This window comes from Asparagus officinalis, chromosome 4 (genome assembly GCF_001876935.1).
Source record: "Asparagus officinalis chromosome 4, Aspof.V1, whole genome shotgun sequence".
NCBI classification, from domain to species: Eukaryota; Viridiplantae; Streptophyta; class Magnoliopsida; order Asparagales; family Asparagaceae; genus Asparagus; species Asparagus officinalis.
In genome coordinates this window covers 56,415,419-56,428,572 of record NC_033797.1, presented here as the reverse complement: position 1 = coordinate 56,428,572, position 13,154 = coordinate 56,415,419, and the positions used below count along the sequence as shown (strand labels likewise).

Genomic DNA, 13,154 nt, shown 5'->3' with positions numbered 1-13,154 from the left:
AAGGAAGAACTGTTTGGTAAACTACCATTTTCATGATTGATTACAATAACATAGTAGAGAAATTAGTTGGATGCCACAACAATCCCTTGATATTCAATCATACTCCCCAAGTTATAAATACACATAGGTGATAACGCTAGTAGTACAAGATATGCAAAATCACATGTTCCACAACATCCAGTCATCCAATAAAGAGAATAAGCAGGTATCCATGAAAGGATAGGAAAAATTAATCCACACCTCGAAATATAAATAAAAAGAAAGACAAACCTGGAAAGGTTCATTTTCATCAGTGGATCCAAGCATTTCATCGATAAGGAGCTGGCGTTCTGCAGGAGTACCATAAGTCAAACATTTTTCAACAACATTGGAAGCAAACTTCTGCTGACTCATCTTCACTATCTGTCCAGCAAGCATACTGATAATGGCAGAACGCTCCTCTGGTTTCCCATGTTGCAGGACATGCTAATATTCAAGTAAAACAACTCTGAATCGATAGGTGTAAAATGATGATGATTAAACTGTAAGGATTGAAGTACGGCACTAAATATAGAAAAATTAAGAGAAAATAGCATAAGAAACTAAAATAAAATTTTTCATTAAAAAGACCCAACATTTACATTTCAAAAGCATAGAAATCTTAATGAATATCAAGCCAATAATATGATAGCTTGCAGAGTAAATGAAAAAATTTAAGAACTAAGGAACATCTGTAGTCCCCCAACAAAATTAAGACAAGCATATGAAAACATGATATCTATGACAGGGAATTTCCAAACTCTATCAGAAGAAAAGGTGATGATTTCATATTAAAACCATACAGCTTGTAGGTCATAGTCCATAATATATAAAATAAATGAATGGTATAAAACATCAATACAAGGATGAGTAAGAGTTCTACATATGACTTTTATACAAAAGATAAGCCTTGTTTTAGATGCAACCCAACTAAGTTGGTTTAAGAAACAATCACCTTAAACAAAAGTCCTAAGGCTTACCGTAACAAGTAATCTTTGATTACTAAGACCGACAGGTTAACTGCATGCAAAGGGACCGAATTGAAAGCAATACGACTGTTTGTTTCACAAAGCCAATATATCATAGCAACTGACTAGTACTTCAATCACATAAAGATTGCTAGAAAGGTTAATCCAAATCTGATTTTACTACACAAAGGACTTCCACGTACTAGTAAAATTAGTTACACTGTTATAGTGTCAGCGTTACAGAATTCAGAAATTGCAGGGTTTTCGACAAGAATTAAATATTGCAAGCTGATTATGCATGCCCAACACTTACAGCAGTATGCCCACCCAGGCAAGTGTGATGTTCGTGTCAAATATGCAAAAAGCTGCAACTAGAAAACTACCATTAAGTGATAGGACAACAAAGCCCTTCATCCCAAATTTGGGCTGTTTAGCTGAATCCTTTTTCCATCCAGCTTACTAGGTTCATTCCTTGGTTAAAGGAACAACTAGAATCCCATCTTTATTTGCCACCCTCCCTTATCCGTTTAGACCTGCCTCAAGTCTTTATTTCGTAATAAGAACAATCCTATCCCCCATATCCGACACACTTATTTTGTTGTTTGTATCAAACCATCTAAACCATTTTTTTCTCATTTATACTCAATGAAAGTTAAATCTTTCAAGGATGCACTAATTTCTAATGCTAAGCTACATTCACTCATCTGTCTCAACTATGTTGTTTCAGTAGGACCCCAGAGACATCAAGATCTTCTATCTTACAGAATTTCTCCTTTCTTTGATGGTTATTCTACATAAGTCTGAGAAGCACTTCTATCTTAACTGAAAGTGCCAAGGAAAGGAAGCAAACCAGAAATAAAATTGATTATTGGAGTCCATGGGTTTAATACTTTTCGTTCATGGTACTACAACCTTTCTTGTTCAATTCAGGCGAGGTTCTTATCACAAATCAATTCTAAACCAGCTTCTACCTGGTGCAGTTTCCAAACTGCTGTCCAGGTCTGATCTTTAAGATGAAATGAAGTTCTCACTTTGCAACTGGAATTCTGCATTAGACAAGTAGTTGTTTGTTATGTTAGTCATTACATATCTATTTTATGTGCTAAATTGGCGGAAAGAGCAGCCAGATATCAGTATCTTCATCTCGTCTACGTCTTTCTTTTTTGGGTTTTTTTTTTTTTTTTTTTTTTTTTTTGGGGGAAATAATATTTTGCATTTTAAGGACTAATTGCTATTCGAGATTTCAGACATTAAAGCTTAAGATTGTTATAAATAGTAAGAGACCGGAGAGTTTAACATGATAACCTTAACAGTTTTACCAATTTCAACATTTTTCGAAGCCATGGAACCTGAGATTAGAGAGCCAGCCTCACATTTTATCTTCTTTATAGGCCGTTTTGCAACTATGAACTTCTATGATGCTATTGCTTAACCAACTTCAGAATGTCTCCTGTAAACCTTTTCTACCTGAATTACTGTTACCATAATCTGCTAGATTTAAAAAGTATTCAGTGCTACTGAAATCCCCTCAGGAAGAGTGGTTTTTCTTCATTCTGCTGCTCAAGCCTATTGACAGATGATTAGCTATTGATCATTCAGAAGTAATTTCCACTCAATCCTTCAAGGTAGGAACTATTTCTTGTTGATGTATCTGTTTGGAAGGGAAGAAACATACCTTCACCTTCAGAAATCTGGTGCTGTCTCTTACTAGTGACCACGAAACTAACATGGTAATTTTCAATGAAAATAGCATAAACTATATAAACAACATAATCGCTTTTTCACCATTATAAAAATTCACTCTTAAATAAAACAACAAGCCAGAAGTTAACCCAATATTTTATCCCAAAGATAATGAAATTATTTGTTCACTCTATACAGTTATAAACATTAAGGGAGCTTGAGATCTGTTCATCCTGATATAGGTCTGAAGAAAAAAAAATGAATATCATCACGAATGGTGTTTTATCGGAAATTGGAATGAGAACATTCTGAACCAGAACCTAAAGTCAAAAGTAGGTTAGATTACTTGGACCAATGTTACAGAAGGCGCTTAGGGGACTAGGAGTAGGCATCTGAGCTAGCGCCTAGCGCCTAGACACCTAGGCGGCGCCTTAGCGTTTGGATATTTTTTAAATTATGTAATTATAATAATTGATAAAAACATGTGTTAAATTCATATAAATTTGTAAAAAAAATAGATATCAATCTTCGATCCACAATAATGAATAAACCATGCATACTCAAATACTAAATAGCCAAAATAATAACTAACAAGCTTATAAAAAGCACTATGACGCCTATGCATTGGACCCGGCGCCTAGAGCAAGGAGGCATTCTATTTTTACTTTTTAATTATAATAATTGATAGTAAATGTTAATGTTATAGAAAGCTTAGGTATCAGACTGATGTCTAGGCGAATTTCTTTCTTTACTTAAGTGGTGGTCGAAGAGGCTTTGCTAAAGGTCGGAGTAGGTAGTGGAGGTGTTCATATTTGGAGGCTAAAGGAGTTTGAAGGAGGTTGGAGGACGTGGAGGTTCTAACACAGAAAATCACGATCAAGGCCTAAAGGGTGCAGTCCGCATAGACAGACAATGCTTCTCTAAACACTCCCAAAATCTAAATGGGCAGCCTAGGTACCGCCTAGACACTAGGCGCAAGTTAGGCGATCTAGGTGTTGTCGCCTAGCGTACGCTTAGATGGACTGGACTAGGCAGAGACTTTTTAAAACAGTGACTTGGACACGGCATTTTGGATGTTGTGTCCATGTCTGACGTGTTCGGCACAAACTCTCCACAAAAACACTATGGACACGTGTGGTTCAAAGGAAAACCCAATTTCTTTATTAGTTATATCCGGAACTAGTTTCTTTGGTAATTTTGGGTCCAAAACTAATCGCGCTTTGGAACTCGAAAACAAAAATCCATTACAGTTTGAAGAATACCCATCGTATTATCCTATGCGACCAAAACTAAACTTTCGTTGTTAAACCTTATTCTTAGTTTGATTTAGCTTGGTTCTTAATTGTTATAGATAATAGAAAGAAATATACAAATATTATAGGTATTTTAATTCAATAACATATATATATATATATATATATATATATATATAAACACAGACATATATATAGCCATGTCCCCATATCTTACATTTTACAAATTTATCGTGTCCCGTGTCCGCAGCTGTATCCGTGCTACCAAGAAAATAGGCATCCTTAACTTATGGGTGTGGGTTTGAGTGGGTTTAGAGCATGGTTGGCAAATGTTCAAAGTGGCTTGTGGCTTATAAGTCACCTTTAGATGTTTGGCAAGTAGTTTATTTTAGCTTACAATTTACCAAAATATAAGCTAGGGTATCCAAGCTTATTTTTTGGTGGACTATAAACCATGAGGTCTGACGAAGTAAAAGACAATAATACCCAATATGGTTTCACAAAATTCAAGGCCTTATTTAATAACTCACCACCGACGACCCTATGTTTTTTGTTTCCTTGATCATTTCGATAACAATGATGGATTATAATCCACCCATTTACCAAACACTTGAAAGTGGATTATAATCCACTAAATATATCAAATACTCTAGATTATAATCCACTTGGATTATAACTGATATGTGGATATAATCTAAAGTTCCCAAATATACTCTTAGTATTCCTGTTCTCAATATCAAAGACACACACACACAAGGTTTCATTCTCCTTTAATAACATAAGATGATATAAATACCATAAAATGTTAAGTTATAAAGAAAATGACTTATCATTAGATTTGGTCATGTGTCTATGACCAAATTATTGCACTGGTTGAACAAAACTACATTGACAGTGAAATACTCCATACTGTCATCCTCTCACAGAAATGAATATCCAAACATAAAAATGGAATAAATCATTCAAGAGCAAGCCAAAAGGTTCAGGAGCAAATGAAAAAACTAAAGATCCATGTCAAAAAAGCCAATGCAAAAACAACCCCATTACTAGGGGAAAAAAGGGGGTCAAACTAGGAAGGATAACATACTTGAATAACATAATTTCCATATTGATCCTGAGCCAAAACACACACAGATCGCATGATCTCTTCCATCATCATGCTTTGTGTTTTTTCATCATCACAGTGCTCCAAGACCCTCTGCCATAACATAGACAATCCATCAGTAATGACTAATAAATCTCCATTACTGCATAATGAACTAACTTAAAGCACCAATATACATCTGGTATGAAGGCATTAAATCAGAACCTGTATAACCCTACAACCATAGGGGTGTGTAGATAGTGCCACAACATGCCCATAAAAGGCAGATATAATAAACTGGATCCTTTCTTGAGGAACACACTCGATACACTTTTGGATTACATGATTTCCATTCTGATCACGAACACATTTTATCACTGAACCATCAAGCTCAGACACCATCTGTGTCTGCTGATCCACATTAACAACTTCCAAGGCCTACACAAAACCAACTCTTTATTCAAAAAACTTCACTAGAACAACAAATCAAGCTGCAAGAGTGTGACCCATATTATGCCAGAATAGGAATGGTAAGACGAGAGATATCAGAATCTACAGAGAAACAGTCCGCTTTATAAATCTATGCACATCGACAGTAGATGTAACCAGATAAAATATAGTGGACTTCGCGAAAGCCACTAAGAATAAGAAACTATTGGTAATGAAAAAGATCTACCCAGATCAAATGAAAAGGATTTCCATCACCTGAGTCGACATGTTGAAGTTTACTACCAGATTGCAAAGTCATATAAGGTGTGGTGAATACCAACAAGGATGAAAACAGGACTAGAGATATTGCAGTGCATACTAATCAACAAGTTTCCAACCCACTAGAAAATTTATCTATCTACTAAAGTTATTGGAGTTTTACTGTAGCTGGGAACTGTTCATAGCTACCAGGAGCCCCATTAACCCAAACCAAAGTGTATTTTGTTTTTTTTTCTATAAGCCCAAAGTTTTCCTCCATTTATTATTATACCAACCCACATTCAAAGTGTGTTACTTTCTTTCCTATAAACCCAAATTTTACCCCCATTTATTTTTACACCCACCCATTTCCTAAGTTTGTCTCAGTTTATTTTTCAACCCATCCGCTTCGCCAAATGATTTTTTGCCTATAAACCCAAAGTTTTAACCCTATTTATTTTTAAACCCAACTTCTTTCAAAATCACTCCAAAAACCAAAATACTCCACTCAATTAATTTCAATAATTCTTTGTATTTCAACTATTTGCTACAAATTATAAGTTTATCTATTTTGTTGCTACTTGCTATCATTATGTTCTAAGTCATAAGATATGGTGTATCTTTAAACCAATTCATAAATCGTTATGTTTGTTGTTACTTGCTATCATTATGTTCTAAGTCATAAGATACGGTGTATCTTTAAACCAAATTCACAAATCGTTATTTTTGGGTCTTTTTTGCACTAATCTACAGATGAGATTTTTGCTTATAAACACTACCCCCATTTATTTTTAAGTCCACCCACTTGCCAAAAGGTTATTTTGCCTATAAAGCCAAAGTTTTACCTCATTTATTTCTAAACCCACCAGTTTTCTAAATCAATCCAAAAACCAAATTACTCCACTCAATTAATTTTAAACTCCCTTTGGAATACAACACAAGTTCTTATATTTGGTATACAATACAAGTTTTTATATTTTGTTCCTAGCAATAGTTTGTTCTAAGTCATCAGATACGATGTATTTTTTTTAAATCAAATTCCTAAACCATTATTTTTAGAGCTTTTTTTCACCAATTTGCACCCAAAGTTAATAGCACTAAGATACCTCATAGTTTCTATACCCTCCTTTTTTAACATTTATATACCCTAAGCTGTTTAAAATTGGCATGTTAGTGCTCTCAATCATGCAAACGTGCAAATTGCCACCGAAAAAAATATTTCACTATGATACTTACAGGATAATCATAGAGTTTTTAAGTATTAATATTTGTTAAATTTAATATTAAACCTACAGAAATTCTATTTTAAAACTTATCTTAATTCTACTTTAAATTAGAGTTCGGGCTGTTTAACGATAAATTTAACGAATATTAATTGTTAGAAAGCTCAACAAATAGCTTTTAAATACCATAGAGGAACATTTGGGTGAAAATATTCATGTTTGCATAATAGAACGTATCAATGTGCTAATTTTAAAGAACATCGGATATATAAATGCTACAAAAAACAAGCGAGCATATATACGTTCTAAGTGAGTGAAACTATGAGGTATCTACGTGCTATTTAGCCCATCTATTTTTAAGCCCATCTACTTACCAATAGGTTTTTTGCCTATAAACCCAAGTTTTACCATATTTATTTTCAACTCGTCCACTTCCAGAATTAACCATAAACATAAAAAAGTCCTCCAAATTAATTTAAATTCACTTTGTGTTCTAACAATTTGATACGGTATAAGTTGCTCTTTCCTAGAACTTGCTATATTTTTTTATTTTAAGTGGTTAGATAAACATTATATTTTTAAATATCTATTTTTTTACTTTTTCACCTAATCGTTGTAGCATAGCATGGGTCAATTTTTCTCATATTAACTAAAAAACATTGCTATGCACAAAAATCAACAGGAACCGACCTCTATAAAAATATGACAATAGGTCTTGCAAAATGCTATCTTCACGGAACAACATAAATAATGATGGTTAAACTCTATGTTTATGCACATTGTTTTCAAATAGTGTCATTATGTATTGAGGGAAAGGATAGGCTTTTTGCCTACATCAAGATTTAAAGCATGGAGTGGATACATCCATTTTCTCAAACTCAAAATTCCATCAGCAGAACCTGCTTTTAAGCTCAGAGTTGAAAAAAGATCCATGCCTCTTTAAGAAGCCAAAACGTTTACTTGTTAATGAAAAATATTGCCATGATATCAACAAATTTAACATGATTATTGATTAGTTAACCATGATAAATTGTAGTTTCATAATCCATTATTTACTACATAAGTAGAAAGATAATTTGGCATGCTTTTCAAATCAGCTTACAATATCTCTATGCAACCAAAAGGTGAAATTGCAATCATGTAATTCGACACGTAGAAGCCACTTGGTTGAAGAGAATATATAGCAAACAGAAACAGCAGATCAGGACAGAGGAACAAACCTTCTGAATTACTCTACAACCATACATCTGAAGACTGAGAGGTAACACATGGCCCATAAGTTGAGTGGCAAGCTGATTTCTATGGCTTTCTGTACCATGCTCGAAAAACTGCCAATTCAAGTGTTCAAATTTCTTCAGTATATCCCTTTGTATCTTTTCAAATGTTGCATAACAGATAGAAATATACATACTTTCTGTATGACGTAATTCCCAAACACATCAGTCATCAGAACCCGAGCATGGGCAAGGATCTTAGGAAATAATTTGTTCTTCTCTTCAATTGAAGCAGTTTCCAATTTTTGTTGAATAAAACGGCTTCCATACTGATCCCCACTGCATAAGGAAGAGGAATAAAGAAACTGGTGATTCACCCTTAATTTCAATCACCAAATATGTGGAGAAAATTGCGGAATCATAAAGGATAGCACATGAAATCAAGGAAAGGGATAGTACTAGTAATAAAGGCGATAATTGTAACTTAAGACTTCTTAAATGATCAGAATGGTCGAAGCCAAATTATTTAGTTTTATTTGTTACCACTTATAATGTCACCGATAAAATAACTGTGCTTAAACTAGCAGAAGACTATTTATTTACAAAAACCATTGGAAAGTCAAATGAGTATCCATGAACTGGTGGGCTACTGGTTTGCAACTGAAGGTTTAAACTACCTAAAGCAAGATGGCTCTGACACAAGGAAAAAGGTATTAGTAAAAAACAAATGTCGTATTTCCTCCAAACGAAAAATTCTTAAACAACCAAAGTGGTAGATAGCATGTTAGCCTTTTTTTTTTGCGTGTTAATTACAAAGGTCACCAAGAAAATACCTGAACTCAACGACATGCTCTGCAATTTCACACAGTTCAAATGATCTGATTTTATTGGTCTTGAATTCTTCCAGCAAAGTGGATGCAAGACCTTGCTCCATAATGCCATTTACATAGCTCCATGATCCTTTAGATCCTCCAGTCCCACTCCTCAAAGCAGAAGGTAATCGTGACAATGGTTCATTCTGCCTTATTGGACTTCTGGGAATCACTGTTGGATATGGTATGTGAAGACCAGCACCAGAATTTCCATAGAAGTCATTGCTCAAACCACCAGATTTGCCAAAGTAGGTTCCGTGATGAGTCAGTCTCTGCTGTGCAAGCACTGTTCCAAGATATGCTTTTTTGTAGTCCATCATATCAAAATGGTTGGTATCTAGATAACTTCTTCCTAAAGAAGGATCATTCAGGTCCGTAGCGTAATTAGAAGCTCTCTGTACATACTGAGAATAAAGAGGATCCATAGGTGGTGCTTGAAAAGCAGAACTGACCTGGTTGGCAGTTCTGGGAAGATAATTTCCTTCTAATCCACTTGACACATTAGTACCTGTTCAAAAAATATATGTAGATGAGAAAGAATGTAACTGTGGCACAGGGTATAAGGCCTACCAGCTAGAGTTGGCATTAAAAATCATAAGATAAAATACCTTCATCAAACTGATTGTTCAACATATGAAGTGCACTTGAGTTGCACCCAACAAAATCAATGTTAGCCGTATCTGTTGGATAATAGCCATTGGATCCTGTTAAACTGTTTGAACCCACATCAACTACTTTTTGGGTTAGATTCATAGATGGCTGTTCTCGCAAACCCACTTGTCCATTAGAAGCTAACACGGATAGACCAAGATCATTAAGAACACCAGCATTCTTAGAATACCCGTTTTGTCCCAGCAAAGGGATATCAGGAACATGGAGGGACTCAGATTCAGAACTAACAATAATGTTCTTCTGCAAATATTTGGCATGACCATTACGCATAGTAAATAGACGTTGAGGCTGATCAATGAAGTCACAATGAAGCTTGTCCTGCAGATGACTCTCCCCATGTCCTTTAATATTATTTGAAAGACTCAACCCAGATAAGGAAACTGCTATATCACCAGAATCCGCCATGTGAGAAGCAGGAGCTCCAAATCCATTAGAAACAATCTTCTTTTCAGCATCAATCAACCTTTTCCCAACAGGTGAGTAAAAGCTTGATGAACTCCCGATTGCATGACGATCTGGTGTTGTGCTTCTAGATAAAGAGGAACCAACAGCTGATGCAAAGGACTGTGACATTGTTGAACCAAGGCTCTGAACCCTAACAAGTCCAGGAGAGGCTGCTTCCGAGCGCAAACCACCTATTGTGTCCATGCCATTCTGATTCTGTGGGAACTGAACATCAGAAAATCCCTTCAGATCATTAGAAGTGCCATAAGAACTGTGACTGGCTGCGCGTGAAAGATGTGGAGATACAGAAGGCAAATGGACAAGATCTTCCTGCAGTGGAAACTAGTTCATGTTAGTAACAACTATGAAATAATTATAAGATTTAAGGTTAAGCCAGCATAATTCAAGGATCAAATAGAACAGTGTTAATCCACCAACAAAAAAGCAAGGAAGAAGGGGTAACTCTCAAGAGATATATAAAAGAATAGAAGATCGTGTAGTACGAAAAATTGGAAGATACTGATCATGTCCCAATACCACAACAAAATCTAATATAACTATATTTACCCGAAGCCATATTGAGTCCAAAATAAATCTCTGGAGATGAGAGATAGTTATAGATAGATATTGGGGGAGAAGGGGGTGGGGGAGGACAATGCATACTTCTGGGTATAAGAGTTAAAAGGGCATTTTTAAGAAGCGTTAGTTCAAATTAAATATCTACAGCTGCATTATTAACCAAAATAAAGAGGCAGGAAGGGAAGTTTTTCTTCTTCTTTTTTTTTTTTTTTTTTTTTTGGGGGGGGGGGGGGGGGGGGTACTAGCAAAGCGAAGTTTTTCCATTTACAGGATACATGGCATAAAATACTAGAAAAGCATAGTCTTACCATTCATAAGAGACAACATAGCAAATTCCACTAAAAAAAACCTCAGATCACATACAGAATGCATGGCATAAAACACTACAAAAGCAAGTTTTCCCCCATAACCATCTTTGAGATGGGGGTTGAGAGCCAAAATGTGTTAAACAATCATGGTAGCTACTATTCCTTCAACTGATAACTTATGTCAACCTTACTTTCTAGCTTCATTTTGCTGCCTGAATGTCCGGCCTAAGGCGCTTATGATTGCATGGGTTTATTACAGTTAAAATGTTGTGACAATGTTAGTCTTAAAGAAACTAATCCTACCCTTCTGTTTTAATGTCTTAACATACTGCCCTTGAGATTTAGCAGCCCTTGTCATCACAATTGCTGATGAAACAAATTACTGAAAAATTACTAATAGTTCACTCTTAAAATCTACCCTTCAAAGATCATGAATAATGCTCAAGAGCACATTACCGTATTTCCTTCCATTCTTTAAGGCTTTCAAATATATTGTGTTGCTGGCGACGCTGTACCAGGTAACTCCTTAATATCCAAGTTTCTTGCTTTTGAATGTCAGCAATAATCTTCGACGTATTAAGCCTTGTAGTGACCTATTCCGACCAATTTCTTGCCCATAATTTTACATTTTCATAGTATCTGCTTTTTTTCTTCAGTGTACCTCTACATAAACCACCTTGTAGTTACCAAGAACAAGTGAAAAGATTCTTTCATACAGTTCAAGGAATAACTCTCAACTAGGAATCTAGGATTCATTCACATCGTGTTTCTGTCTTCCCCTATTCAATTTCTCATTTCATTTCACTCTATGCTTTTCTTTGCCAACTTATTTTCCTATCAAAGCATAGCGTGCAATGTTTTAAATGTCGGCCGACATATCGGATTGAGGGCTCGAGCGACACGAGTCGGGCATTTTTAAGTCATATGTCGGTTTTCAGGAGAAAGTCGGATATATCGGGGTCATATCGGGCATATCGGCCGATTTTTCAGCTTTAAAAAATCAGCCGACATGCCATTTTTTTGGTTTAAAGCTATTTTTCTTATTGGGTTTGGGTTTAGTGATGAAAACCCAAACTCATTTGATCTGTTCTGATGTAGGTCTCTTTACGAACCCGATAGAAAAAATAAAAAAAAGACTAGGGCTACCGCGACTGGGAACCCATCAACCGTCTTCATCTTCATCTCTCACTCTCTTGCTTTCGTTCTCCTCACTTCGTCGGCGCTGCCTGCCTGTCTCCCTACAACATCGAAATCCACCCATCTTCGGTGCCGCCTTCTCCTCTCTCTCTTCCATGCGCCATCGGAAGCCGAAGTTCCTCAGCTTCAGTCGTCAGGTATGTGGTCAGGTGATCCTTTGTATGATTCTTCGTTTAAATTAGTATATTGTTGTCTCTTTTGTTGCTTTTCCCTTAGTTGTTTACATATTACTTTAACCTTCTGTTTATCATGTTGGACTAGTGATGCAACTATAGGATTTGAAACTTTCTCTAATCTAGGAAAATCATATGTTGTAGAATCCCATATTTAAATGAATAGAAAGAATAGTTGATACAAGTAGAAAGTTAGAGCAATTGTGATGCGAACATCCGGGCACGTGCACGGGATTTTCGACATGTTTATCAGCACAGGAGATTATGTATTTCAGCTTTGTATCAGATTCTTGCTATGTGGTTTTAGTTAAGATGGAGTCGAGTCTGTATTTTCAGTTGTTTTCTTTTAATAAGAGTTGAAGTTTAGCTTTGCTTAATAAGAGCTTTATTTTTAGTCTCACATCGGATGTGGAGAGAGATGGAACATTCTGTAAGCCTATTTAAAGGCGGGTTAGTTTGTAAGCAATGTAATGAATTTTTTTGAAGAAATAAAATATTTAAGTTTTCTCCAAAAATGAAAATTCACCCTCTACGTATTTGGTGTGTGAAATCCAAATATTAAATCTAGGTGTGTGAAACCCTAATTTTCTTATCCCGCTCTGCAATCCAAATCTCACTTCCATTCAAATCCCCAAAAATACATCCCAACCACCCATTTATTCTCAAACACATCACAACCTCTCATTATAAAAAAATAAAAGATAAAAAAAACCTAATTTTTCTCTCAGCTTTCGTCTCCCCTCCCCCTCTTTCTTCTCATTCCCACAGCCGCCTCCTCA

The 13,154-nt window shown here is 35.5% G+C and overlaps 1 protein-coding gene across 1 annotated transcript in view; it reads right to left on the bottom strand.

The window, feature by feature from the left end:
* LOC109837494 (pumilio homolog 1-like) overlaps window positions 1-13,154 on the bottom strand; it is a 29,684-nt gene that overhangs the window by 4,163 nt on the left and 12,367 nt on the right. Inside the window, exons 2-8 of the mRNA XM_020405763.1 lie at window positions 9,611-10,448; window positions 8,964-9,510; window positions 8,328-8,469; window positions 8,137-8,244; window positions 5,232-5,444; window positions 5,010-5,120; window positions 271-465 (exon numbers count right to left, since the gene is read on the bottom strand). Of these exons, the coding sequence (XP_020261352.1) occupies window positions 271-465; window positions 5,010-5,120; window positions 5,232-5,444; window positions 8,137-8,244; window positions 8,328-8,469; window positions 8,964-9,510; window positions 9,611-10,448 (2,154 nt within the window). The remainder of the gene's footprint in view (window positions 1-270; window positions 466-5,009; window positions 5,121-5,231; window positions 5,445-8,136; window positions 8,245-8,327; window positions 8,470-8,963; window positions 9,511-9,610; window positions 10,449-13,154) is intronic.